This window comes from Saccopteryx bilineata, chromosome 5 (genome assembly GCF_036850765.1).
Source record: "Saccopteryx bilineata isolate mSacBil1 chromosome 5, mSacBil1_pri_phased_curated, whole genome shotgun sequence".
NCBI lineage: Eukaryota > Metazoa > Chordata > Mammalia > Chiroptera > Emballonuridae > Saccopteryx > Saccopteryx bilineata.
This window is the reverse complement of record NC_089494.1, coordinates 264,645,993-264,668,206: the sequence shown is the minus strand read 5'-3', so window position 1 is coordinate 264,668,206 and position 22,214 is coordinate 264,645,993. Positions and strand designations below refer to the sequence as shown.

The 22,214-nt window shown below is 59.9% G+C and overlaps 1 protein-coding gene across 9 annotated transcripts in view; it reads left to right on the top strand.

Annotated features, from left to right (window-relative positions):
* Positions 1-20,263, top strand: part of SH3BP2 (SH3 domain binding protein 2) — a 39,638-nt gene extending 19,375 nt beyond the window's left edge. For 7 of the 9 annotated variants that reach the window (XM_066281218.1, XM_066281213.1, XM_066281211.1 and 4 more), the window contains 12 exons: positions 8,733-8,872; positions 9,975-10,077; positions 11,339-11,456; positions 11,829-11,899; positions 13,163-13,251; positions 13,496-13,564; positions 15,740-16,382; positions 17,738-17,861; positions 18,109-18,164; positions 18,529-18,610; positions 19,318-19,377; positions 19,588-20,263. In XM_066281218.1, the coding sequence (XP_066137315.1) occupies positions 8,737-8,872; positions 9,975-10,077; positions 11,339-11,456; positions 11,829-11,899; positions 13,163-13,251; positions 13,496-13,564; positions 15,740-16,382; positions 17,738-17,861; positions 18,109-18,164; positions 18,529-18,610; positions 19,318-19,377; positions 19,588-19,725 (1,689 nt within the window). In that variant the 5' untranslated portion in view covers positions 8,733-8,736 and the 3' untranslated portion in view covers positions 19,726-20,263. Of the gene's footprint in view, positions 1-697; positions 760-5,148; positions 5,300-8,732; positions 8,873-9,974; positions 10,078-11,338; positions 11,457-11,828; positions 11,900-13,162; positions 13,252-13,495; positions 13,565-15,739; positions 16,383-17,737; positions 17,862-18,108; positions 18,165-18,528; positions 18,611-19,317; positions 19,378-19,587 lie in introns of those variants that run through there. The other 2 variants (XM_066281217.1, XM_066281212.1) reach the window with 2 other exon arrangements.
* Positions 20,264-22,214: the final 1,951 nt, after the last annotated feature.

The following is a 22,214-nucleotide window of genomic DNA, read 5'->3' as shown; positions in this document are numbered from 1 at the left end:
GGTGCTGGCCCGGTGCCTGCAGAACCACTTGGGGAGGTCCCAGGGGCCACGAGGGTGGGCACTGTTCCCCAGCCCCCGGCACTCAGCCGGCAGCTGGCAGGGAGGCTGGGCCAGCCTGCTTGGTGGGGGCCCAGGTTCCGTTGAGCCTGCTCACTGAACAGCCTGCTGGGGGTGGCCTGGTGTTCGGGTCCTCTGTGTGCACACATTGTGTGTGAGAGCACTGTGAGTGTGAACGAGTGTGTGTGAGTCCATGGCCCGGAGGTTCAGACAGCCCCCTGTGAGCCGCTGGCGGCCTCCTTGGAGAGAGCTGAGGAGCCGGGGTGGGGGGCTCGCCCTTTGAAGCCTGGTTGGCCCCCTCCCTCTGGCATGGCTGGTCACCTGCCGTCATAGATTTTTGGTTTTGATTCTTCTATGGAGAAGGATTCTGGGAAGAGGAAGAGGAAGGGGAAACCGAAAGGCAAGAACAAATGAGCTGAGTGTGAGGCACCGGGCGGCCCCCCACCCACTCCCACAGCTGTCATCCCTCCACCCCCTGTGCCCTCTGTGCCCTCTGTGCCTCCGGTGCCCGGCTGGGAGGGTGGCCGCGCCTGGGCAGGGTGAGCGCACCACCATTTACTGGCTGTGTGACTGAGCGAGTTACTCAGTGTCTCTGACCCTTGGTGTCTTCCTCAGTGACGTGAGGGTGACGGTGGTTCCCACATCAGGGGAGGTTAGAATGATGACATGAAGTGCCCACGGCGAGTGCCCAGGGTGCCTGGGGTGAGTCCTGGTCTGTAAAAGGGGAGCACGGCACCAGGCCTATGGGTGTAACGAGCTGTCAGGCTGCACTTGGCCCTGGGTTGGTGGTGGTGAGTCCGACCAGGCCCACGCTTCGGCCCAGGGCACTGGGGGCCACCCACGAAGGCTCCTGCCAGCCCCCGGAGGCTGTGTGTGCATACATGCAGGCAAGTGAATGACTGCGCATTTGGATGAGTGTGAGGGGGTGTGAGAATGAGCGCATGTGTAAGAATGAATGTGAGTGTGTGTGTATATATGTTTACATGAAGTGTGCATATGCATGTGTGAGCATGTATGGACTAATACACACATGAGTGAGCGTTACCTGTGCATGTATATGTGTAAGTGGATGTATATGAGGATGCATGTGTGCCTTTGTGTGAGCTAAGTGTTTAAGTACGTGTGTGCGTGGGTGTGTGTGAATGAGTGTGCCGGGGGACTTGGTCTCTCTCAGCCTCTCCTCACCCTGTGGCTCCCACAGATGGGCCGGCCTGGTCACCACTGACAGGAACTCCCTGACACTGTGGTCACCACGGCCTCCCAGGGCCCCAAGGCCACGTCTGCAGGTATCCCGCAGGAGCCCAGCCCTTCAGGGCCCCCCACTCCGCTCTCACGCACAGGTTCACACCCGTGCACACACATGGAACCTCCTGCATTCCAGACACGCAGCTCTTACACACTCTGTGGAGCGTGCCGCCCGTGACCCTGACTGGCTGTGTGGACCCACATGGGGGCCGTGCAGGCGACAAGCACGCCCCTCCCAGGGACACAGTCCCACAGCCCTGCGGCCAGCCTGCCGCAGGGCCTCACTTCCGAGAACAGGATGGCGGCTGTCTCTGCGCACCCGCCCCTCTGTCCTCACCCCTGCGCCGTGGCCTTGAGCCTCCTAGATCAGTCTCAACTTTGAGAGAGGGTGGGGGGGTGAGCCCAGGACCAGAGACCCAGAGTGTGCCCCGGGTACCTACCTTCCCTAGTCCACACACACCTGCCAGAAGGGCTCGTGAGGCCCAGCCGCCACCGCGCTGGCCACCCAACACTGACCTGTGTCTCTCCAGGACACTGCCCCAGGCAGCCCCTCTGAGCTGCAGGGAGTAGAGCTCCTTGCAGCACAAGCCTGGGAAGCTGCCACTTCTCAGGGCAGCCTCAGTCCCCAGAGGGGACAGACTTGTCACTGTGCTGCTAGGTGCCTCCTTTAAACTGGAGGAAGCAGAGTTCGGTGGAGGACATCCTGGTGGGATTTGAACCCAGTGACCAGCACTGTCTCTGACAGCTCCCAGACAGAGTGGCTCAGCCCTTAGCTGGCACCTCTAGCAGCATGGTGAGAGCGTCCCCAGAGGGTGTCTCCCCCCTAGAGAAAGGGACTGAGGCTTCCTGCGGTGAGCTGTCAGGCAGGCCCCCTGGGGTGAATGGAGTTTAACCTTCAGGTCACTGGGGCTAGAAGGGTGACACCATGGCATTGAGAGAGACATCCAGGGAGGCCAGGCTGACCAGGAGGATGGGTGCCCCTTGGAGCTTCCCCTCCACTTGCCCAGTTGGAAGTCCCCAGAAGCTGTGTGGTCATTATGGCCACCATGGCCTGTTATTACCCTCACCCTCAGCCACCATTCCCCCTTACTGCCCTAGCCTAGCCTGGCACTAGATTTCCAGTCAGGTGCCAACCAACCAACCCAGTTCACCCACTGGTGCAGGGCAGGGCCGGTAGTGGCCCGAGTATGTTGGGGTGTCAGGACGGGCTTCCCTTTGGACCATCCCTCCTTCGGAGAGGGGCTGCAGAGGGTGGCACCTGTCCCTGAAGTGAGGGCATCCCTGGGGCGGTGAAGGTGGAGTGCAGCTTGGCCCTGTCACAACCCACTCTTCCTACCCAAGGCCAGTCAGGGGCCACCACGAGCCCTCACGGTGGAGGGACGTGTCGTGGCCGGGTAAGAATGACAGCCATGGAGCTGAACTGGAGCGGGGCTGTGTGACTCCCCCACTTACCTCGGCCAGGTGTGTGGAGCCGGAAACATGGGTGCCATCCGTCCTCACAGTGGCGGCCCCTGCCCCCACACACATGCCAGGTCTCCTTACAGATTGGGAAGGATGTGACACACCGGAGTGAGGTCTCTGTCTCCGCTTTTTGTGCCTTCCACACAACTGCAGTCCCCACCTCCCTCCAGAGTCAACATTCTACCTCTCCTTTGGGGCTCCCTGGTCGCTCCTCTGTGCTGAGCCTGAGCTGGTGAGGCTTGGGGACAGTGACAAGCTGCTGTGGTCAGTGTTCAGAGGGGCCGTGGACCCCCTAGAGTTACGGGAAGACTACCCAAAGGAGGGGACACTTGAGCTAAGTCTTTTTTCATGTTTGGATTGTTCTTGGCTAATATATAGAAAAATGACAGATTTTTTTTTAAATCTTTATTGTATTGATTTTAGATAGAGAGGGAGAGACAGGAAAATCGATCTGCTTCTGTATGGGGCCTGACTGGGGCTCAAACTGGCACCCTCTGCGCTTTGGGGCAGTGCTCCAACCAGTGAGCTATCCGGCCAGGGTGATTTTTGTTTACCGATCTTGTATCCCGCCACCTAGCTGAGCTTGTTTATTAGTGCCAATCATTTTTAGTGGATCCCGTGGAATTTTCTAATATCCATGATCATCTGTGAAGTTTAACTTCTTCCTTTCCAGTCTGGATACCTTTTGTTTCTTTCTCTGGCCTCGTTGAACTGGCTAGCACCTCCAGTATCGTGCTGAATAGTAGTGATGGGAGCAGGCGTCCGTGCCTTGTCCCCGATCTTAGGGAAATGCTTTCAGTCGTTCCCCACTGAGTCCCGGGTGAGCTCTGGGCTTTCCCTAGCTGCACTTCCCCAGGTCGAAGAAGTTTCCTCCTATTCTTACTTTGTTGAGTGGTGTTCTTATTATGAAGGATTGTTGAATTTTGTCAGATGCCCCCTTTTTTTTCTGAGACGATCATGTGGTTTTTGTCCTTTATTTGAGTGATATGCATTACTCTCATGAATTTTGAATATTATCCGTCTCTGGCCTGTTGGCTCAGTGGTAGAGCTTGTGGATGTCCCAGGTTTGATTCCTGGTCAGAGCACACAAGAGAAGCGCCCATCTGTTTCTCCACCCTTCCCCCTCTCCTTCCTCTCTCTCTCTCTCTCATTCTCTCTCTCTTTCCCTCCTGCAGCCATGGCTCTATTGGAGTGAGTTGGCCCTGGGGTGCTGAGGATGGCTTCATGGCCTCCACCTCAGAGGCTAAGAAGAGCTCGGTTACTGGGCAATGGAGCAATGGCCCCAGATGGGCAGTGCATAACCCCCTAGTGGGCTTTCCAGGTGGATCCCAGTGGGCACATGTGGTACTCTGTCTCTCTGCCTCCCCTCCATTCACCGAACAAAAGAAAAAAATTATTTTGAATATTAACCAACCTTGCATTCTTGGGATGAATCCCACTTGGCATGGTGTCGAACCAGCTTGCTAGTATATGCTGATTTTTATGTCTACATTCATGAGGAATATTGGTCTGTAGTTTTTTTGTTGTTTTTTTTGATGCCTTTGATTTTGGTATCAAGGTAATGCTGGCCTCATAGAATGGGGTTCTCCTTCTTCTGTTTTTGCAAGGGTGTGTGAAGGGTTGGTGTTTATTTGAGCCAACTCTTCTTTTTAAGTGAGAAAAGGTGAGATAGAGAGACAGACTCCTGCATGCACCCCAACCGGGATCCATTGGCAACACACATCTGGGACCAATGGTCGAATCAACAGAGCCATCCTTAGTGCCCCAAAGCTCAGACCAATAGAGCCATGGCTGCAGGAAAGGGAGAGAGAGAGAGAAGGGAGAAAGGGAGGGAAGAGAAACAGATAGTTTGCTTCCCATGTGTGCCCTGATCAGGAATCGAACCTGGGACATCCGCAGGCGGGGTCGAAGCTCTATCCAACCAGCCAGGACCTTTGAGTCAGCTCTTGAGCCTGACTTCAGTTGCAACCACGGGCAGTGGAAACTGTGGACGAATGCCCGGAGGAGGGTGCCTGGTGGATTTGGGTGACGGAAGCCAGGGGTCTGGCTCGCGCAGGCGTTCAAGAGTTGGAAAGCGGGAGGAGAGCCCAGAGAAAGAACGGCGTGGTGGGCGCCAGTGGGGCCAGGTGGGTTCCGGGAGGTCCCGGAGATCTGGAGCGAAGTGACGGGAATGGGCGTGTTCGCAGGGGTAAGGGGCAGGACGAGAGGCGGGGCTTTCTCGCCTGTGGGCGGGACGGGGCGGGGCTCCTCACCAGCCGGTGGGGCCGAGGGGCGGGGCTCCTTACCTGCAGGCGGGGGCCGGGGCGGGGCGAGGGGCGGGGCTCCTCACCTGTCCGCGAGCCCGCCCTACCCGAGAGGGCGGAGCTGGCGGCGCGGGGCGGGGGCGCGGCGGCATGGCGGGAGCGGGGCTCCGGCCGCGGAGCTGGGGTCGGCGGGAGGTGTGCGCCGGGGGCGAGGCGGCGTGGGCGCCCGGCCCGGGGCCATGTCGGTGCGCGCAGGGGCGGCGGAAGCCGGTCATGCCCGCTGCGTGGACGCCGTGAGTACTGAGCCAGGACCCCGGGCCGGCCCTTCCTGCGGGAACAAAGGCGGGCGTGGGCCGGCCCCGGGCGGGCGAGTGAGTCGGGGGCTGTAGGAGGGTCGCGGGCTTGCCGGTCTGCAGCACCTCCCGGTGGGCGGGCTCGGGACCCACTTCCCTAACCCTGCGGGGCTCCGTCGCGAGCGGGCCGGCGCGGGAGTGGAGGCCGCGTCTTTGTTCGCAGCCTGTGCGGTTGGTGGGTCCTTGGCCTGAGGGGTTGGCTTTGTGTACTGATGGAGCTGCAGGGGTGGGCGGAGTGACTGAGGCTGGGCAGAGGCCGGCGAGCAGCCCGGGGCCCGGAGGCTGTGGACATTTGATGGAGGGTGCTGCTTTTCGAAGAGCAGAGTGGTTTTCTTTGTGTTTTGGGGGGATGGGGCTGAAGTGTCAGGAGTTCCCGAGGGCCTGGGCGTCTGGTTCCGTCCTTAGATGCTCCGCTAAGGGCTCTACTATGTTCCACACACCCCCTTGAATTCTACTGCGGTCCTAGGAGGGACCAGGCCCCAGGGCAGGAGGGGACGGGTGAGGGCAGCCACAGACTTAACAGTGCAAGGTGTGGGGGGTGCTGTTCAGAGCAAGCAGGGTTAGGGGCAGAGCCCAAATGTGACTGGACATTGAGGTGCCACACAGAAGAGGGAGCTCTGAATCTAGGTCTTGAAGGATATGTCGGAGTTCTCCATGTGGGGGTGGGGGGGTGGTAACAATGAGGTTCGAGGAGTGAAATAGTCTGGCAGGTTTTAGGGAGAGCAATTGGAAGCATGAGGTGCAGGCCTAAATCAGGACCTGGAATGTATGGTCCTGTGGCCTGGGTTAACCCCTAGGCAGTCCGCCTGTCCCTGGTGACCATGTACTGTGGGGTCTCTGCTGGAGTGATGCCCCGGCTGATGAGACGGTGGATACCATCCAACTCACCAGCTGGGCATTATGGCTGCTGCTGCTGAGGGTGTGCTCTGTGCCAAGCTGTGTCTGCACTGTCTTCCCAATGTACACCCCCAGCAGCTGAGGCTCAGGGGTCCCCCAGAAGGCCAAGCCAGGACAAGAACCTAGGTTGTCCTACCTGGGAGGTTACCAGCTTTTCTGCTTCCTGGTTTAAGGGCCTTAAGGAAGGGATAGGTAGCTTGACCAGGCAGGGGCACAGTGGATAGAGCAGGGGTCCCCAAACTATGGCCCGCGGGCCGCATGCGGCCCCTTGAGGCCATTTATCCGGCCTCCACCGCACTTCCGGAAGAGTGCGGCACCTCTTTCATTGGTGGTCAGTGAGAGGAGCACATTGAGCATCTCATTAGCCAAAAGCAGGCCCATAGTTCCCATTGAAATGCCGGTCAGTTTGTTGATTTAAATTTACTTGTTCTTTTTTTCTTAAATTTTTTTTTAAGTATATGAGCACTTTATTTCGAAGTCAGTCATTTGTAAATTTTTAAGGGAAGAGGCTCTAGCTTTTTTATTATTTTTTTAAAGATTTTATTCATTATAGAGAGGGAAGAGAGAGAGAGAGAGAGAGAGAGAGAGAGAGAAAGAAAAAGATAGAAAGGGGAGGAGCAAGAAGCATCAACTCAAGCCCAGGGTTTTGAACTGGCAACCTCAGCATTCCAGGTTGACGCTTTCTCAACTGCGCCACCTCAGGTCAGGCTAAATTTACTTTTCTTTATTTTATTTTATTTTATTTTATTATTATTTTATTTTATTTATTTATTCATTTTAAAGAGGAGAGGGAGAGACAGAAAGAGAGAAGGGGGGGGAGCTGGAAGCATCAACTCCCATATGTGCCTTGACCAGGCAAGCCCAGGGTTTCGAACCAGTGACCTCAGCATTTCCAGGTCATCTCTTTATCCACTGCGCCACCACAGGTCAGGCCAATTTTAAATATTGTATTTGTTCCCGTTTTATTTTTTTACTTTAAGATAAGATATGTGCAGTGTGCATAGGGATTTGTTCATAGTTTTTTTTTGTTTGTTTTTTTTTTAATATTTTTTTCTTTTTTTCATTTTTCTGAAGCTGGAAACGGGGAGAGACAGTCAGACAGACTCCCTCATGCGCCCGACCGGGATCCACCCGGCACGCCCACCATGGGGCGATGCTCTGCCCACCAGGGGGCGATGCTCTGCCCATCCTGGGCGTCGCCATGTTGCGACCAGAGCCACTCTAGCGCCTGGGGCAGAGGCCACAGAGCCATCCCCAGCGCCTGGGCCATCTTTGCTCCAATGGAGCCTTGGCTGCGGGAGGGGAAGAGAGAGACAGAGAGGAGGGGTGGAGAAGCAAATGGGCACTTCTCCTGTGTGCCCTGGCCGGGAATCGAACCCGGGTCCTCCGCACGCTAGGCCGACGCTCTACCGCTGAGCCAACCGGCCAGGGCCATAGTATTTTTTTATAGTCCGGCCCTCCAATGGTCTGAGGGACAGTGAACTGGCCCGCTGTGTAAAAAGTTTGGAGACCTCTGGGATAGAGTGTCAGACTGGGACACAGAGGACCCAGGTTCGAAACCCTGAGGTCGCCAGCTTGAGTGCAGGGTCTCTGGCTTGAGCATAGATCCCATGGTCGCTGGCTTGAGCCCAAAAGTCACTGGCTTGAAGCCCAAGATCGCTGGCTTGAGCAGGGGGTCCCTCGCTCTGCTGTAGCTCTTCGGTCAAGGCACACATGAGAAATCAATCAATGAACAACTAAGGTGTTGCAACGAGGAGTTGATGCTTCCCATTTCTCTCCCTGCTTGTCTGTTCCTCTCTTTGTCTCTCTTTCTCTTTCTTTGTTACACACACACAAACAAAAAAAAAGAAGAAAAAGAAAGAGATGGATAAAAAGCCAGCTAAGGGCAGGTATGTGTGGAGGGTGTGCTATCTGGGGGCCGTGTTCCTTCCTGCTAAAGGTCAGAGCTGGTAAAGAGGGTGCACAGGGCGCCCCAGCCTCTATATCTCTTTAACTTTCTCCTTCAGGCTATGACTCTTGTCACCTCCACCTAGAAGTCCTTCCTGAATTTCCTGTCTAGGGTTGGTCCCATTATAGGCTCACCTGGCACTCAGACTTGGGGTGGTTATGGCCTAAGACCTGACTGACTTAGGCTAGTGGTTTTCTGAGTTCACTCACCACTGTACCCTACACTCACGGACCCTTCGGTTCACTGGGTGGGTGCTTAATGAACCAGTAATAATAATGACGGAACACACTTAGGTGTCAGGGTCCCTGGGGGTTGGGTATGTGGCCTAATGGACCAGAGGCTGACCATTGGACCACGTGGCCCTGTCTTCCTGGGCTTCCACTTGGAAGCCTGGGGCCTTGAGAAGGGAACTTTCTCACCCCTGGCTGCCTTGAACCTTCATGCTGTCTCCAGGGTCTTGGTAGAGTCCCCCTGCTAAGCCTTCTTCTTTCCCTGGGCCTGGTAGAAACACTTCCCCTTTCCTTACAGCTTCATGGCGGCTGAGGAGATGCACTGGCCTGTCCCCATGAAGGCCATTGGTGCCCAGAACCTGCTAACCATGCCGGGGGGTGTGACCAAGGCTGGCTACCTGCACAAGAAGGGTGGCACCCAGCTGCAGTTGCTCAAATGTGAGTCCCTTACGGTGGGGGAGATGTCAGGACCGAGCTGACACGGTGGGCCTTCCACAGTTCCACTTCCCTTCCCACCCTGGTGGCCACCACCTCCTGGGGCACCTGAGGTGGGCCAGGAGCTTGCAGGACTGTGAGAGTGTCCTGGGGGGTGTAGAGACAGGATGGGCATTGATTTGGTGCACAGGGCTGACCAGCTGGTGTGGGGCTGAGCCCTTGCCTTATCTGGTGGGTGTTCAGTAAATTGGATGGTCACTATAGTTTGAAATGACCCCACACGCTGAGACCCTTAGAGTCACGTGAGACCTGGGCTCTCGTCCCTAGGATAGCAGGCTGGGGGAGGGAAGGAGCCCCCAGGCCTGGGAGATGTCCACTTGTCAAGACACTGAATGCCAGCGAGCATCGGGGCCTTGCCCACCCCTCTGCGCAGCCTCAAGCGGCCACGTCTTTGCCCTGTGCCGTCTGGTCAGGGTGACCGAGCTTGGGCAGTTGGTTTCTTTCTTTTCATTTACTTACTGATTGATTGTTTTCTTTGAGGGCACCAGAAAGGGTCTGCTGTCTATGGACAGGGAGCCGCCAGGGATGGGCTATCAATGACCTGCCCCCAGGCCTGGGAGGCGCTGGAGTGTGGGGGATCTCAGGGGGACAACTCAGCCTGGGGGTTGGCTCCACACTGGTGGCTTTCGTTGGCAATCTCTTTGGGCTTCTGTGCCGCCTCCCTCACGGTACCAGCCTGGGGTAGAGGGAACTCCCAGCAGCACCCAGCAAGGTGGCTCTGGCCCCCCTGGTCCTCTGGCCCTGTGTCTGCCTTTCCTGGAGCCAACCTCACAGCCGTGTCCCTGGGGGCCATGGTCCCTCTGCACAGCCAGCCCTCCACAGATGCCCCTGTGTGGGGCTGGCCATCGTGCCCGTGAATGTGCCTGCATTTCATCTGGTGACCTCCAGGGAAAGGCCAGGGTGCCAGCTCAGCTCCCTGCCTTCCCATTCAGTGGGGTTCACAGGCTGGTCCCACAGCCTCCGGAGAGGGTGCCCAGAGTGGGGTCTGCCTGCAGCCCCTGCGGCTCACCCTGCAGCTCACCCTGCCCGCACCCGCTGTCCGCAGGGCCTCTGCGCTTTGTCATCATCCACAAGCGATGTATCTACTACTTCAAGAGCAGCACGTCTGCATCCCCGCAGGGCGCCTTCTCGCTGAGCGGCTACAACCGGTGAGTGCCGCTGGCCGAAGACCTGGCCCCGTGGCCAGCTGCTCCCCTGGTGCTCCCAGCCGCGCTCGGTCAGACCCGCCCCTTGCTCCTGCCAGGGTTCTGCTGAGATGGCTCAGGTCCCTACCCCTCGGCCCCACGGCCCGCCCTGCCTGCTGCCTCTCATCCTCCATGGTGCCTCCCTCTCCTCACAGTCCAGCCGCAGGCCTCTGGGGTCAGGACAGCCAGCTCTCCAGGGTCCCCCTTCGGCCAACGGCCTTGTGTCTTCTGCATCCCACCTCCCTGCTTCCTCACCCACCACAACCTCCCTCTCAGGGGCCAAACCCAGCCAACCCCACTCCCTGCCCAAGGCCACCCTGGCTGCAGGGACCTCCCGGGCTGAGGCCAGCTCCCTGCTTCCCGTGGGCCTGTTGGCCGCAAGCCTTGCCTCGAGGGGCTCCCAGGCTCGTGGGCAGGCAAGCCCTGGGCCGGAGTTCTCCGGGTGAGGAGCATGTTCGTGTGTGCAGCCCGTTAGTTTCATCCAGATCCGCCCCACGGCTTCAGGGGCCCGAGGCGGAGGGTGACGTGGGCAGCCTGGCCCCCGGTCCTGTGGTTCCACAGGCGGGGCTGGGACCCTCGGGGAGTGACTCTAGGCCGTGGTTCATCCCCCAGCCACACAGGCTCAGTGGGGGAGTCTTGTCCAAGCACCTCGTCCAGTGACGGGCTGGCCGGAGCGCTCCTGAGAAGGAGAGGAGGCCCCAGGGCCCTGTGGCTGCTCTGGGGTCACCTGGGGAGAGACACTTCTTCTTCCTGCAAACTAACCACCTTCCACCTGTTGGGGGTGCAGCTTTGCCCCAGGGGATGGGCCAGACCCGCATACCTGCCCCAGGTGTCTGGCCTGGTAGGTGCCCCCGTAGTAGACTTTGTAACCTCTGTGCATATCCCACATTGTAGCTGGGGGAGCGACCCCAGAGAGTCACTTTCTGGAAGTGCTTTCAGGACGGCGGGGGCAGGCAGGGCCTGAGGTGGGAGGGTGGCGTCCGTTTCATGGGCAGTGAGGGTGACATGTCCTTGTCTTGGAGCCCCACACGCTGCTGCGCCCAGCACTCGTCCATCCACCCGTGCACCCACATTTTCCTCTGCTTGAAACCTCCCGGCCTTTGCCCAACCATCCAGATCTGCCCGTGTCCCTCAGAGCTGCGTGCTGTGTGCCAGGGGTCTGTCTAGGGGCCAGGCAGTCCTCTGGGCGGGGACCAGGTGGCGACCACGGGTTCTGTGCCCTCAGGGTGATGCGGGCTGCCGAGGAGACGACATCGAACAACGTCTTCCCCTTCAAGATCGTCCACATCAGCAAGAAGCACCGTACCTGGTTCTTCTCGGCCTCCTCTGAGGACGAGCGCAAGGTGACTGGGGTGGGCGGGTGGGCTGGACCTGCCGGGGGGGGGGGGGGTTGCTGGCTGAATCCTGGGCCAGCCTGCCCATCGGCACAGGTGGGGACCTGCCAGGGCTCCTGTCCAGGCCCTGTGGGGACGTGGCTAGCCCACGGGCAGGTGTTGGCCCTCAGAGCCGTATACTCACATCGAGGTACTCAGAAAATGCTCTGAGGAGGAGTCCTGAGTGGGCCAAGGGTGGCCGTAGCCCCACGAGGGCCAGCCGGGGTGGTCTCCCCAGATCTCCGTGGGCCCTGCAGCACAGTGGGCAGTGAAGAGGGGAGAAGTAAGGGGGCCGTGCCCTGGGCAGCTCCGTGCCCACCGTGGCCCTGGTTGACCCCACAGAGCTGGATGGCCTTGCTGCGCAGGGAGATCGGCTACCTCCACGAGAAGAAGGAGCTGCCTCCGGACACCAGGTGGGCCTGGGGCTTGGCGGGGCGGGCAGGTGTCACTAGGGGCCCTGCCTGGACTTCACCTGTGCACCCGCTTCCTGTCCCATCCTCAGAGGTTCTGGAGGTGTTAGCTGGGCTGCGGGTATTCTGGGCGTGTACCTGCATGTGTGCCCCAAGTCTGCAGTCCCGTCTGTGTGTTCACCGAGTGGGCGTACCCCAACGTGCATGCTTGTTTGTGGCCCCTGTTAGCCGTTCCTGTTTAGGGGGTCACATGCTTTTATCTGCCCACCCCGGAGGCCCAGCATTTGCAGCAGCTCAGAGCATTGAGTGCCCACCTCCGCCATGCCCGCCCGGGCTGGCTCAGGACTGAGACCAGAACGAGTCCCCAAGGCACCAGCTCAGTCCATCGAGGTCGTGGCGCCCTCACTTTGAGGTGGCCCGCCCAGCAGCAGGAACCCTCTGGGCAGAACACAAACGTCCCAGCCTTTCGCAGATGAGGAAACAGGCCCAGAGTAGGCCTGGCACACCCAAGGCCATTCCGCAGGACCCGACCTGCCTCTGGAGCTCCTGGCCCTCGGGCCGGCCTCTGTCCTTCAGTAGGCTCCGCCTATAGATGACTAAGCCCCTGTGGCAGGTGCAGGCGGGGACAGGAGTCCTGGGGCCTGGCAGCATCTGGCCAGTGGGTGGGGGCACACTTGTCACAAGAACCACAGGGTGGAGGGGACAGGAGGCCCCACAGCCTCTTGTTCCCATGCTGGTCCTTATTCCTCGTACGAAGCCTGTCTGTCTGTCTGTCTGCATGACTGGTTTGTGTTGGTCTGTGTTTCTAGGTCTGTGTGTGTCCATGTGTTTATCTGTGCACATTGTATGTCCAGTGTATCCACATGCTGGTCCTTATTCCTCGTACGGAGCCTGTCTGTCTGTCTGTCTGCATGACTGGTTTGTGTTGGTCTGTGTTTCTAGGTCTGTGTGTGTCCATGTATTTATCTGTGCACATTGTGTGTCCAGTGTATCCACATGCTGGTCCTTATTCCTCGTACGGAGCCTGTCTGTCTGTCTGTCTGCATGACTGGTTTGTGTTGGTCTGTGTTTCTAGGTCTGTGTGTGTCCATGTGTTTATCTGTGCATATGTCCACATTGTGTGTCCAGTGTATCCACATGCCTGTGTTTGTCCGTGTCGGTCTGCGTGTCCGCGCGTGTGCAGGTGTGTCTGTGTGTGTGAGCACAAAGGGAACCCTGTGTCCTGCGCTCACTGCCTGGCTCCCACCCGCCCTCCCCAAACCTCAGTGACTCCAGCTCGGACACAGACAGTTTCTATGGTGCCATCGAGCGGCCTGTGGACATCAGCCTCTCTCCGTACCCCACGGACAACGAAGGTGAGGCGTCTCGGCGTGTCCCGACCCCCCGGGCCCCGGCCCCGACAGGGCCATCCTTTGGGGTTGCTGCCCGGGAGGGGAGGTGGACTGGTTTCTCCTGCCTGCTCCGTCCCTGTGGCTTGCCTGGCAGCCCGCCTGCTCGTCCACGGCTCTGCCCCGGGCCTCTCTGACGCACTGTGCTCGGGAGTGCTGAGGTGCCGCTGGGCTGGGCCGCCCTGGTCTGACCTCCCCCATCTGTCCCCAGACTACGAGCATGATGACGAGGACGACTCGTACTTGGAGCCTGACTGCCCTGAGCCCTGGAAGCCCGAGGGTAGGTGTCCAGCTGGTGGGCCTGGGTGCTTGGGGCAGAGAACAGGGGCTGTGGACCGAGTGTCGGGAGGAATGGAAGTGGAAGAGGTGCATACTCTGGCTGTTCTGCTCCCTGCATCTCGGGGTGGGGGGCTCACTCCTAGGGTGCCGAGCCAGCCCGGTCCAGAGCGGGTGGGTCCGAAGCAGGGTCTGCTCCCCATGGCCAGCAGCTCTCTGGTGCTCTATAGGCCAGTCACTCACAGCCCTACTCCCACCCCCACCTCCCAAAGCACACTGCTTAGTGAGGGACGCAGCATGTACCAGGTCACATGTGTGTCACTGGCAAGCACAGTTTGGGTGGGGCAGGGCTATGCCTCTGTCCTTCTGTCTGTCCCCGTATTTCCCTACCTACCCTTACTGTCCATCCCTCTCTCATCTCTTACCCCTTCCCTCGGACTCTGCCCCCCACCCCACCCCAGGCTCCTTTCACCCTGTTAATCCCATTATCCCGAGGGACTGGGGACAGTCCCCTCACCCCCTGGTCTCTTTCTTGGCCTCCTCTCCACTTCCTTGTCTTCTGCCTACTTCAGCCCCTACTCCTGTGTCCCCTCCGCTCCTGTGTCCCCTCTGCCCCTGTGTCCCCTCCGCTCCTGTGTCCCCTCCGCTCCTGTGTCCCCTCCGCCCCTGTGTCCCCTCCACTCCTGTGTCCCCTCTGCCCCTGGGTCTCTTCCGCTCCTGTGTCCCCTCCGCCCCTGTGTCCCCTCTGTTCCTGTGTCCCTTCTGCCCCTGTGTCCCCTCCACTGCTCCTGTGTCCCCTCCGCTCCTGTGTCCCTTCTGCCCCTGTGTCCCCTCCGCTCCTGTGTCCCCTCTGCCCCTGTGTCCCCTCCGCTCCTGTGTCCCTTCTGCCCCTGGGTCTCCTCCGCTCCTGTGTCCCCTCCGCTCCTGTGTCCCCTCTGCCCCTGGGTCCCCTCCGCTCCTGTGTCCCCTCTGCCCCTGGGTCCCCTCCGCTCCTGTGTCCCCTCTGCTCCTGGGTCCCCTCCGCTCCTGTGTCCCTTCCACTCCGCTTCCCTCTCATGTGCGTCCGGGTCCAGCCCCCTCCCTTCTTCCTGGCTCCCTCCCGCTGGGGCCCCAGCTCCCATAGGTATGCAGCCCACCAGCCCCTGCGCGCCATAGACCTCTGCTCCTGCCGCCGGCAAGGAGCCCCTCACTCACAGGCTCTGCCCTCCCCTCTCCCTGGCCCGTGACCCAACCTCGGTCTGTCTCACCTGCACCTGCAGCCTAGGGTGCTGGGGATGAGCATGCGGCCTCCCGTTTCCTGCCCAGATGGGTGCCTCCAAGGCCCAGGGCCCCCACAAACCTCTCTGCGTCCCCTGGGTGCACTCCCTCCCTCCCTTCCTCCCTCCCTCCCTCCCTCCTGTCCAGGTACCCTTTTCTGGGCTTGCCCCATCCTTGTCCTTGCTCCAAAACATCCCTTAATCAGGGTTCCTACTTCTGCTAAATGCAGCACTCAGCAGCCAGGAGCCACAACAGGCCTGGTACCTGCCTCCCTGCTCCTCACTGGTCTCTCAGCACCAGGGGCCTTGTGTTCTGGGTCCCCTCCCCCCTCACTGTCAGCCCTGGGCCAGCCCCTCAATTCCCTTCCCTGTGACCAAGGGACACCCCAGGGCTCAGGCCTCGTGCACTCCTCTCCTGTCATTCCTGGGCCACACCCAGTGTCACCAGTGGGCTGTTGATTCCATTGACATCTCCAGCCGGGGCTCTTCCGCTGAACTTTCTACCTGTGGCCCGGACAGCCCAGTCGGCCTCCCCAGGATGTCTCTCAGCATCTTAAACTTGTCAGCAGCCGGCACGACCCCCCTCTTCCCGCCACCCTTCTCACTGCTGTTAGCGGGAATCCCCGTGCCCCAGCCGAGGCCAGATCCTCGGGGCCCTCCTTGCCTCCTCTCTCTCACCTCCCTGCTGGAACCCGGTGGCTTCTGGTTTGGCATCTGGGTTCCAGGAAGCTTGCTTAGGCTGCCGTGTGCAGGATGGACGGGGTGCCCAGGACCCCAGGAGGGAGGCTGCCTCGGGAATGCTGAGTGTGGGGACTTCCTTGGGGGCCACACACCCACTCGGTCCCAGCCATCTGTTACCAGCAGTTCTGGTCCAGTCTCCAGCAGCGATACTTGCTCACCAACTGACTCTTTTTGCTCTACAGACAGCCTGACGCACCCGCCAGCCTACCCCCCGCCCCCCGTGCCCACGCCCAGGAAGCCGGCCTTCTCTGATGTGCCCCGGGCCCACTCCTTTACCTCCAAGGGCCTGGGCCCTCTGCTGCCACCCCCGCCCCCTAAGCGTGGCCTCCCGGATACTGGTCCAACTCCTGAGGACTCCAAGAGGGACCAGCTGGGCCTGAGGCGGGTGGAGCCTTGCCCCAGGGTGCCTGCCACCCCCCGGAGGATGAGTGACCCTCCAACGGGCAGCCTGCCCAATTTGCCCAACCTCTGGAAACCCCCTTGCTTCCCTGAGAGCCCCAGCCCCAGCCCAGAGCCCCGGGTCCCCAGCCATGGGGCCGGCTCTGCCAGCTTGGCCGCGGGCACCTCCAGGCACTGTGATAAACTCAAGTCCTTCCACCTGTCCCCCCGGGGGCCGCCCATACCCGAGCCCCCGCCGGTGCCAGCCAACAAGCCCAAATTCCTGATGAAGGCTGAGGAGGGCCCCCTGAGGGAGGTCGCCAGGCCTGGACTCTTTGTGCCCCCGGTGGGCCCCCGGCCTCCAGCCCTGAAGCTGCCCACGCCGGAGGCCACAGCGCGGTCTGCAGTCCCTTCCAGGCCAGAGAAGCCATCCCTCCCTCAGCTCCAGTGAGTCTGCCGGGCCGGCTGGGGCCACTCTGGGAGCCCCCCCAACGTGGCTGGTTCTGCCACGGCACCCCAGTGTCCTGCGCCTGCCGCTCAGCCCGCGATGGGTGGCAGGTGGCCCTGCGCAGGGGAGGGAGGTTCTGTCTAGGCTGAACAGCCTTTTCTGCACGGGCCCCAGGGGATGCCCTTGCCTTTGAGGGGTGTCCTGCTGAGGAACTGGAGGGCCCGGAGCCCATGGCTGCTTCAGGGAGCACTGGGCGAGGGGGGCGTTGGGGGCTCAGGTTCCAGAGCTTTCGCTGTATCAAGGCAGGGCCTTTGGGGTCAAGGGAGGGGTTTGCAGGGCTGACCTCTGTCCCTGGGAGAGGCCTGTGGAGACGGGAGCTTGGGCTGCGAGCCTTCCAGACCCTGCCTGGGGCTCTGGGGCCACCAAGGCTGCCTTTGTGCCCCCCCCAGTTGGGAACTTGCTGGAATGTGGGGCATGGTTGTGACTCAACCCAGAGGCCTGTTTGAAACATTTCCTGCTTTGTTGCTGGGCAGTGCCAGGACACTAGAGTATCCTCCACTTCCACAGGGTCAACAGCCTGTGGTCAGAGATGCCTGGGACCTACAGCGGTCAGGGCCCTGGGAGACACAGGGGTGGGCCTCGAGGGGGTGCCTGCCGGCTCCCAGAACGCCCTGGGCCGTGGCAGCCCTCTCCCGGGACTCTCGTCAGCCCTGCTGCCCAGGGAGTTGCGTGGGAGGACCCCTTGCCACACCCACACCTGTTTCCCCAGGGGCCACCGCAGTGCCGACGGTCATTTTGCCGAGCCCAGGATCGGGGCCTGGGTATCTGAACGACTGTCTATAGCACAGTCTCATCACAGCCCAGCACCCTGGCCTGTGTGGCTTCCTTTAATTCTCCCCGAGACCACCCGGCCACACATGTGGGACGTGTCCCTTCGGCTCGGCCGGTTCATGTCCACCCACGCTGTGGCTCTGAGCGGGGTGTGACTTGGTAGAGGTCATAAAGCTGGTCAGTGGCGGAGTTGGGGCCGAGATGTCCCAGCCTGGGCTTTCTCCCGTGGCATCCAGAGCACCTGTCCATGGTGTGACGACATCAGAGCTCAGGCCCCCAGCACCCCCTTCACTGGTGTCACTGTCAACCCTGACCCCCAGCTCAGGCGTCCAGGACCCCGTCCATTCCTGCCACCTCAGGGTGGTCAGCACGGGCCTCTTGGGGCTCTGGTGGTAGGCCTCTCCCAGCCACGGGGTCTAGCTGCCAGACCCGTGGGTTCTGAGGCTGGGCTTGGCGCGGTCGCTGGGAGGAGCAGAGGGGCACCGCCCTGTGCAGGGTCGTGACCTTCTTGCTCCCCTCCTAGGCGATCACCCCCCGATGGGCAGAGTTTCAGGAGCTTCTCCTTTGAAAAACCCCGTCTGCCCTCGCAGACTGAGGCTCTGCAGGCCGACACTGGTGGGAAGGACTCTGACGAGGACTATGAGAAGGCAAGGCGGAGCGGAGAGCCCAGGTCCTGGCTGCGGGTGGGCGGCTGCCGGAGAGCCGCGGGCCAGGGGCCCCGCACTGGCCATCTCGAGCCAGGGCCCCCCAGGACCCTGGGGCTGAGGGGACAGAACAGGGTGCAAAGCCCGGGATCTTAGCATGGGCTGGCAGCCGGTGGGGGCGAGGGTGGGGTTGCCAGCCACGAGCACCACTCAGACCTTGCCGCTGACCACCGTTGACCTCTCTCTCCAGGTGCCACTGCCCAGCTCAGTCTTTATTAATACCACAGAGTCCTATGAGGTGGAGAGGTCAGTGGGGAGCCTTTCTTCAAAGCCTTGTTTTTGTAGACATGAGGTTCTTTCTCTTTCTGCTTTTCTGTTCCCCTCGTTCACCTTGGTGCTGGGTCTTTGCTGTTACAAGTGCACAGCTGAGTCTAGTTAGAACCCTGGCAGAACGACAGATGCTGTCTGTCCGCTCAGTCCCGCGGCCGGCACTCGCCCTGGGCGTGGCCCAGGGTGCTGCATGGCCTGGCCCTCTCCGTGCGCATTGCTCATGGCACCTGAGCTGCAGGATAGCAAGAGGACAAAAGTCAAGCTGGGGGCTGGGGCTGGAGGGTGCCCTGGGAGCCACGGGCGCCAGCTGAGGATGGTTCATCTGCTGACTTTTTTTTAGGCTGTTCAAAGCCACGAGCCCTCGGGGGGAGCCCCAAGACGGACTGTACTGCATCCGCAACTCCTCCACCAAGTCTGGGAAGGTAGGCGTCTAGGGTGGTGCCCTAGTGGGCGCCTTGCCAAGCCTGGGGATGGCTGCATTGTGCTGATGTCTGCTGGCCCTCCACACTCCATGTCTGCAAGCGAGCCCGGGACTTGACAAGTTACAGATCATTTTCCCGTGCAGCCTCTATTTGTCATCAACTGAGTGCCATATCCTTGCGGTCTCTGCCTAGAAGCCCCCCTCCCCATTTATTCTTAGGAACTAAATACTATCCACAGACTGGCAGCAATGGTGGCCACCCCCCTGGTACTGGCACGAGATGGGAGAGAGGGTCTAGGACCCCGACTCTCGTGGGGGTGGACGGGTGGTTCCTGTACTTTGAAGGGGAGGCTGCTTGGGGCAGTGGGAATGGCAGGTCACCTGCCAGCTCTGTCTCTGACCCTCCAAGGGTGACTTGTATAACCTCACTGAGCCTCAGTTTCCCCATGTATATCAGTGAAGTTAATGCTATTCAGGTCTCATCAGAGGCTATCTGGGGTCAGGAGCCCTGGGGCAAAGGACTGCCCTTTCCCTACCTTGCTGTCCATGACCAGGGCGACCCCTCCCCATGTTGTTCCTGAGAGCCACAGGACTCAGCCTGGATGCTGCTCCCCCACACACACCCCGGGTCCCTGAACCCCGGCTATCCTGGGGTCCAGTGGTCAGCTGTCTCACTGCCCTCCCTGCTGCCTACTTTTCTCCCTGAAGGTTTTGGTCGTGTGGGATGAAACCTCCAACAAAGTGAGGAACTACCGCATTTTTGAGAAGGTAAGCAGGCTGGCTCATCAGGCGGGAAAGGGACCCTGGCCTGGCTTGTGGCTGAGGGCAGGACAGTCTCCCCATAGAGTGTGGCAGTGGATAGGCTGAGGCTGGCACCTCTGGGCACCATCTCTCCCTCACTGTCTCAGTTTCCCCCTTCTCTTGCCTAGCTGTGTCCTCATCCCTGACCTTACCCTGTCCCCCCCATCTGCTCTCCAGGACTCTAAATTCTACTTGGAGGGCGAGGTCCTGTTTGTGGGCGTGGGCAGCCTGGTGGAGCACTACCACACGCACCTGCTGCCCGGCCACCAGAGCCTGCTGCTGCAGCACCCCTATGGCTACGCTGGGCCCAGGTGACACTGCTGGGCAGAGGCCGACTCGGGCCATGCAGATGAAACCGGCCTGCATGGGAGACGGAGCTCTGACCTGAGGCCTCCCCTACAGACACCTTGTGCAATCTGCTAGGCCAGGCCCCAGCCAGCAGGCTGGATCCTTGGGGCTGGGCCAGGCCCCCAGCTCCGGAGGGCTGGGGGCTCTCCTATCTCCCCTTGCCTGCCCTGTCACACACCCAGGGTCCCAGGACCAAGTCCCGCCTGGGCTTCATGAGCAGGAATTCTGGTCTCCCCAGGCACACTGACCCTGCACTGGGCTGGGAGCTGGGCAGGGCTGGGGGCTCTCCTATCTCCCCTGCCTGCCCTGTCACACACCCAGGGTCCCAGGACCAAGTCCCACCTGGGCTTCATGAGCAGGAATTCTGGTCTCCCCAGGCACACTGACCCTGCACTGGGCTGGGAGCTGGGCAGGGCTGGGGCAGGCCACAGGACCCCCTCAAGGAACGCTAAGACTCGGGCTCCAGGAGGGGCCTTTGCTGCACAATAAAGCACAGACGACCTTTGCCTTGGTGGCTGGGCTCACTGGGAAGGAGGGGGTGACTGGCCTTGTTGTGTAACTAACTGTCATACCAACCTCCAAGTGGTGACTGCTGCAGCTCAGCTGACAGGAACCCTAAGAAGTGGGCTCCCCATTTTCCAGGGCAACAGTTTGGTAGATGCCTTGCCCTGGGTGCACAGCTGGTATAGTAAATAGAACAGGACACACACTTGAGCAGTCCAGGCTCAGAGCCCACGTTCCGAAGCACCAGGTTGTACTGCCACAAGTCAGGTCCAGGGCAGTGGGCTGCAGAGCTCAAAGGCCCCACAACTGTAGTTGGATCATTCGCTAGATTAACAGATGGTTCCCGGGAGACAGCTGAGCAGGAGGTCCTCACAGCACACGCTGTCCAGAGCAGCCGGGCATGTTGGGGCTCAGGGATTGCAGTCCAGCTGGGGCTCCAGGAAGACTTGGAGGAAGTGACTGTCACAGAGGAGCAGGAAGAGTGAGTCTTGAGTAGGCCAAGGGCCAGTGGGGACAGTGGCCCCCAGATGGCTGTGTCCTTCCGGCCACACATGGCTCGGCCCAGCTGCCATCCATCCCGCACTGCCAAGGAATTCCAGCGGGTCACTAACCAGGATGGGCATGGCATGGCCATCCTGGTTAGATACATTTTTTGTGTGTGAAACAGCCTGAGGTGGAGATGAGGGCTGGCAGGGACCCCAGGATCATTGAATCCTCGCTGCACTTCATGTTGGGAGAAGAAATTGGCTGTGTAAAAACCCACACTGAGTGAGGACAGCATTTGTGCCTACTGTCCCCTGGAGAAGGCCCTCTGGACTTCTCTCTCCCCACGGTGTGTGTGGGGGGTATTTTGTGGTGGGATGGTTTGCTGAAGGAGGGGAGGAGTCGAAGGCAGTCGGCTGGTCAGCCAACGTGGGAGGCCATGCCCTGGGATAATGTGGGGAGCTGTGCAGACAGCCATCGACTTCCAGAAACCAAATGTGCAGGTGGTCTGCGGACACTTCCTCTACAGCCCGCCTGCCTCTGGCACGGGCTTCCGGTGTTCTGCACTCTCTCTGGGAAACCAGCAGTCCTCTGTCCTCCACTCGCTTGGGGAACTCTGAGATACATCTGTTCCCCATTGTGGCTGCAGCTTCCCTTCCTGTGACATTTGTATTTTATTTTTATTTTTGTATTTTTCTGAAGTTGGAAACGGGGAGGCAGTCAGACAGACTCCCGCATGCGCCGACCGGGATCCACCCGGCATGCCCACCAGGGGGCGATGCTCTGCCCATCTGGGGTGTCCCTCTGTTGCAACTGGAGCCATTCTCAGTGCCGGGGCCAACTTTGCTCCAATGGAGCCTTGGCTGCGGGAGGGGAAGAGAGACAGAGAGGAAGGAGAGGGGGAGGGGTGGAGAAGCAGGTGGGCGCTTCTCCTGTGTGCCACGGCTGGGAATCGAACCCAGGACTCCTGCACGCCAGGCCAATGCTCTACCACTGAACCAACTGGCCAGGTCCTCCTGTGACATTTTTAAATGGGGGCTTAGGTTGCTGCCCAGGGTTCTGGACACCCCTTCACCCAGCTGAGGGGGCCACAAGTCTACTGACTTGCCTCTGGAGATAAACCACCAGGAAGCCTAGGACTTGCCCTAGGGGCTCTCTGCTCCCTCCTCTTCTAGACATGGATACTGGGGCCCAGAGAGCATTCACTGCCTTGCCTGGATCATGGTGTATTCAGAGATGGGGTCCATTTTTGAGCATGGGAAAAGGGCCCCAAACACTTTGGGAAGCTTCTTCAAACCAAGGACTGACATGGTTTTACTTTTTTTGCTGTTGATCAGAAAGCATGCGGTGAACCTCTATATACCTTCTGTTATTAGAGTTTTTTTTTTTAATTAAAAAAAGATGTTTTTAAAACCAGAGGAGACCTCACAGAACAGGTCTGTAGTTGCTCCCAGTCCCCACCCCTACTC